Below are 4,972 nucleotides of genomic sequence, written 5' to 3' on the forward strand. Positions count from 1 at the left end.
GTTTAAGAGGTTGTTCAAAATAATAGTGCTTACAGAGTACAAAGAAGAAGAATTATGAGAAATACTTTCAACCTTATTGAAAATAAGATATTGTCTGTCTATCTGTGTTGGCCCTGCGATGAGGTGGCGACTTGTCCAGGGTGTACCCCGCCTTCCGCCCGATTGTAGCTGAGATAGGCTCCAGCGCCCCCCGCGACCCCAAAGGGAATAAGCGGTAGAAAATGGATGGATGGATTACAAAACTGTTGGATACTAATTCATAGATGTTATTTTATTATATAAAAAGGTCAGTAAATGATTCTATATATTTGTAAACGCTTTGAAGTGGGAAAGGGGTAGGATTAAATAAGCTTTGCTTCTTCCTACTCCTTTTCAGGCATGATGTAAAATGAAATGATATGAAATTGTGTGATGTATTATGATGTAAGTGTGTTCATGTTCGAAATAAACTAAAGAAAGAAAGAAATGTCCCTGAGGAATGTAAGGTGGGAGTACTGTAATTACCTAACGTTACATTATTATTTTCCATAACAATTTAGCCCCCTCCACAATATTAACCCGACGTTAAAACAGAACTAGCTATTTATTGATTAGCAATTGCCGAATCATGTAACATTAGCTTAATGCTAAAAAGCCAGGTTACTATCACATTCTGTAACAGACAAATAATTTCATGTAGGCTAACGTTACCTACCTGCTACCTCTGTCTTTTCTCGTTTCTCCTCCTCTTCTTTTCTCTTTTTTCTTCCCTGGGCACCTGACAGTTTTGGCATCTTGTGTTGATTTTTTGATGTGGTGACGTCCAAAAAGAGTCATGATACGGGAAGGGAGGGGGCGCACCGTGCGGGGGGAGGAGGGGGGGGGGGGGGGGGCGTAATGTTGTAACAAATAATATTTCTATTAAATAGGCTTTACTTTGCATTTTAATTAACGTGAGATTATTTTTTGTATTTAGAAATAATAGTACCAACTTTTTTTCTTTTTTTTTTTTCTCCAACATTTGTGGCACTGGCGTGGCGCCCCCTGATGGACGGCGCCCTTAGCATTTGCCTATACGGCCTATGCCACGGGCCGGCCCTGAGATGAGGCATTGATCAACTTGAGTGAGCCAATTAGTTCGAGACTTTCTCGAAGTTTCAACGCATGCTTCGGCACAGTACGTACCGAACCGAAATTTTTGTGTACCGTTACACCCCTACGTACAATTGACCACTAAATGGTAACACCCGAATACATTTTTCAACTAGTTTAAGTCGGGGTCCACGTAAATCAATTCATGGTAAATGTTGGGGGTTAGGAAGAGGTGGGTTAAAATATAGAGCAGGTGAGTTTTGGTAAAGGGTTAGATAGGTATTTAATAGTATTTTTTGTGTGTGTTTATTTCAAGTTTTTTTTTGTGAAATGAGGATGTAGATTGTGCACTACTGTCTGACCCACACTCCGGAGCAGAAGGTGGCGGTATTGCACCATTAGGTTGGATGCCAACCGCCGTAAAACACAGAGAAGAAGAAGAAGTAGGCGGTCTTGTTGTTGTGAGGTGTAGTGCGCCTCACTCGTACTTCGAGAATGCGTATCGAAAAATGTTACTTCTGCTCGGGTCCTGTGTACCCAGGGCATGGAGTAATGTTTGTACGGAATGACTGCAAGGTATGATGTATTCTGTACCTCTTAACAATCAACTAAGTTGAGCGTTTGTGTGTTTTTCATGTGGTCGGCTAATGCTAGCGTGCGAGTGCAACGTGCTCACGTGGCAATTGAATACTTCGCTGATTAGTTCTGACGTTATAGAGAGTTGAAAAGCTAGCAAATAAGCTCAAACATGGACACAACATGTCAGTTAAAAGATGATACACGGTTATTCGTATGATATAGCGATTAGATTTTAGGCCCGGCCGTTTTACATGCGCATGCGCAGTTGGATGTTGTTAGTCACGTGGACCCAGTGCACCACCTAGGGGTGAACTGGTGAAACGTCATCTCACTCAGTGGTCTCTCTCTTTAAAACACACGTCAGTTAGGATCTGGTTTAATTTTTTTTTCTGCATATCACAGTGGTTCTTAACCTTGTTGGAGGCACCGAACCCCACTAGTTTCATATGCGCATTCACCGAACCCTTCTTTAGTGAAAAATAAAATGTTGTTTTTTTCCAAATTCAAGACAAAGTTATATGTTTTTGGTAACATATTCTAAGTAACAAAGACTTAATTTAAAGTTATTTGGTTAGGGTTAGGGCCAGAGTTAGAGGGTTAGGGTTATAATAAGGCCATGCATAATAAGGCATTAATAAGTACTTAATAATGACTAGTTAAGAGCCAATATGTTACTAATTTGCATGTTAATAAGCAACTAATTAATGGTGAATATGTTCCCCATACTAAAGTGTTACCATGTTTTTTTACTGGTGCACAAAATGAACCGTGCATGAACATCACCTTGTTCAAAGAACAAAACCAACACAGTGCATAAACTCATAATAAATTACACACCTGCAAATCAGTGTGACTTCTGTTGTTGCCGTATCCGTAATACGCCAATAGGGAGAAGTTTGTATTTACCGTACACGATGAGTCGGGTGTGTCTTGACCTCCGCTGAACCCCTGAGCCTGACTCACCGAACCCCTAGGGTTCGATCGAACCCAGGTTAAGAACCACTGGCATATCATAATTAAAGCTGAACTACACCAACAAATATATGTTTTTGACACAGTTTGCAAGACTTCTGTTTGTTTGTATAATGTAAAACATTTTTTTTCTACAGACGTTCAGATTCTGCAAATCCAAATGTCACAGGAATTTCAAGAAGAAGCGCAACCCCAGAAAGACCAGATGGACCAAAGCATTCAGAAAGGCAGCTGGAAAGGAATTGACAGTGGTAAGATGTATTCAAATTCAATTTCTATATTTTTAAACCCAGTTAGTTGACCAGTCATCAGCCAAAAATGTGTAATAAAATATATTTGCATTGTTTTTATGTTACTAATGTCCTTCTATAATGTGTATTTCAGGATAACGCTTTGGAGTTTGAGAAACGCAGAAATATACCTGTTAAATATAACAGGGAGATGTGGGACAAGACAGGTATTGTACACATTATCAACTTAATACATAGCTTGATTGAAAAGTAATTGGAGTGGAAAACAAGGCTGTGGTAATCGGAACATAACATTGAGAATATGTGGACTTGTGTTTTAAATAAATAAAAGTAAATGGAGAATACATTAAGGTTTCTTCAAAGGATCATATAATGAGCTGTTTGTAATATTTTGTTTACAGTACTACCTCATTATGTGCTTAATTGGTAGTATGAATGAGCACGTAACTTAAAACACTTGTATCTCAAATTAACTTTGAACATGTAACATACCTTTTAAAAAAAAAAAAATCAAAACTAACTTTTATATAACAGTTATTGTATAAAATAAAAACAATACAGTACAATGTACTGTTGACAACTACACTAGTCTGGTGAAGTGATGTAATAATAATGTATAGCGTATACTTTGGAGAGAAGACGCTATTTTTTTTACACCACCAGCAGCTTCACCATATTTTCATGGATAAATGTCTGACGTTTAGATATTACGGTACTTTAATGCCCATTGCAGACTCGCAGTTATACGCTACAAAGACTTCGCTAAGACTGCTACATGCTCTGTCATGTTTTGGGTGATTTCTTTCTTTAATTCAATGAATGTCATCCACTTTTTAATCTAAATGCTTTTCTTTACACTCTTTCCGTTCCAATATTTGGAAAACAAAGTTGTCGATATTGAGCTAATGATAGCGCATAAAACCGGATGTTTGGTTGATCTAATCACTGGCAACTTGCAGTGGGTTGGCTCCTAACTCCAACTTCTGCTCTTACTTAAAGCTTAACAATTAACCAAGAGACAGCTCGTATCTCAAAGCACTCGTAAGTTGAGGTGCCACTTTAAAATATGGTAGAAGGGCATAATAGTAGCAGATTTTTTTTCTTTTAATGCGGCAAGTCTCTTTGATTTACAAGACTCCAGTTGCAGTACTTGATGTTAGCAGTACTTGTGTATTGCTTTATTAGTTGAATGCTTACCATACTTTGTCATTTTTGCAGTGAATGCAATGAAGAGGGTGGAAGAAATCAAACGGAAACGGCAGGCAAGATTTATCATGAACAGGTTCGCATTGCACTTTTTTGTTAGGAAGTGTCTTTCACTTCATCATTTTTGTACATCTACTGTTTGGTTTTATGGAACAAATATGGTGGCTTTGTCTAGCATTGTTTTGTGTTGATGTTGCAGATTAAAGAAGGGCAAAGAATTGGAGAAGGAAGAGGACATCAAGGAGGTGAAAAAGAACATTCACCTTATCAAAGCCCCCCACGCAGGTAAGCCCTTGGTGAAAGCATCTTATGTGTTGTGTCAAAAACTGTTTATTTTGAAGTGGTATACAAAACTTTTTTTGTCACAGGAAAAGCCAAGAAAATGGAAGAGAAAATGTTGCAAAAATTACAAGAGGACGTGGACATGGCGGGTGAAGATGATTAATGTTTCTGTTTTTAAGACAACTGAGTGTTTCTTTCTGGTGGACTCTACATTTGTTTGGGCGCCAACAATTGTGAATGCAGTTGGAATCTGCTGTGCATTCAGTTTCAAGTGTTTTAAATCCGCTTAAAACCCCTTCTGTAGGATGTGTGCGTGCTTTCCACAAAATTGTTGTTTACATACCATAACATATTCCATTAATACAACAGCAAAATAAAAACAAATATTTATCAAATGTAAGGCTGCTGTAATTTTGTATGCTTTGTTTGTGTTACATACTGTATAGTTGCCAACTCTTACTGAGTCTGGAAGACTCCTGGAAATGTCATTCGTCTACTAACATCCCGACAAAATGAAACATTTTTTGTGAGGATCTAAAATACTCAAGTTTGTCAATAAAATTGAGAAAAAATAAATTGTGTCAATCTATATAAAGTTCGCAATCGAAGTG

The 4,972-nt window shown here is 37.9% G+C and overlaps 1 protein-coding gene across 1 annotated transcript; it reads left to right on the plus strand.

Moving 5' to 3' along the window:
* The first annotated feature begins 1,478 nt into the window (after window positions 1-1,478).
* Window positions 1,479-4,756, plus strand: rsl24d1 (ribosomal L24 domain containing 1). Its single transcript, XM_061969277.1, has 6 exons — window positions 1,479-1,647; window positions 2,760-2,873; window positions 3,007-3,079; window positions 4,092-4,155; window positions 4,279-4,364; window positions 4,448-4,756. The coding sequence occupies exons 1-6, from the start codon at window positions 1,567-1,569 to the stop codon at window positions 4,522-4,524; spliced, it is 495 nt and encodes a 164-aa protein (XP_061825261.1). The 5' UTR covers window positions 1,479-1,566; the 3' UTR covers window positions 4,525-4,756.
* The last annotated feature ends 216 nt before the right edge of the window (window positions 4,757-4,972 follow it).

The sequence above is a fragment of the Nerophis lumbriciformis genome, linkage group LG10, assembly GCF_033978685.3.
Source record: "Nerophis lumbriciformis linkage group LG10, RoL_Nlum_v2.1, whole genome shotgun sequence".
NCBI classification, from domain to species: Eukaryota; Metazoa; Chordata; class Actinopteri; order Syngnathiformes; family Syngnathidae; genus Nerophis; species Nerophis lumbriciformis.

What these genes read in the sequence shown, in the direction of transcription:
- rsl24d1 (XM_061969277.1), top strand. Translation starts at nt 1,567, where the DNA reads ATGCGTATCGAAAAATGTTACTTCTGCTCGGGTCCTGTGTACCCAGGG. An exon ending in CTGGAAAGGAATTGACAGTG is followed by an intron (nt 2,874 to 3,006) that starts GTAAGATGTATT and finishes TGTGTATTTCAG; the next exon opens with GATAACGCTTTGGAGTTTGA. An exon ending in GGAGATGTGGGACAAGACAG is followed by an intron (nt 3,080 to 4,091) that starts GTATTGTACACA and finishes TCATTTTTGCAG; the next exon opens with TGAATGCAATGAAGAGGGTG.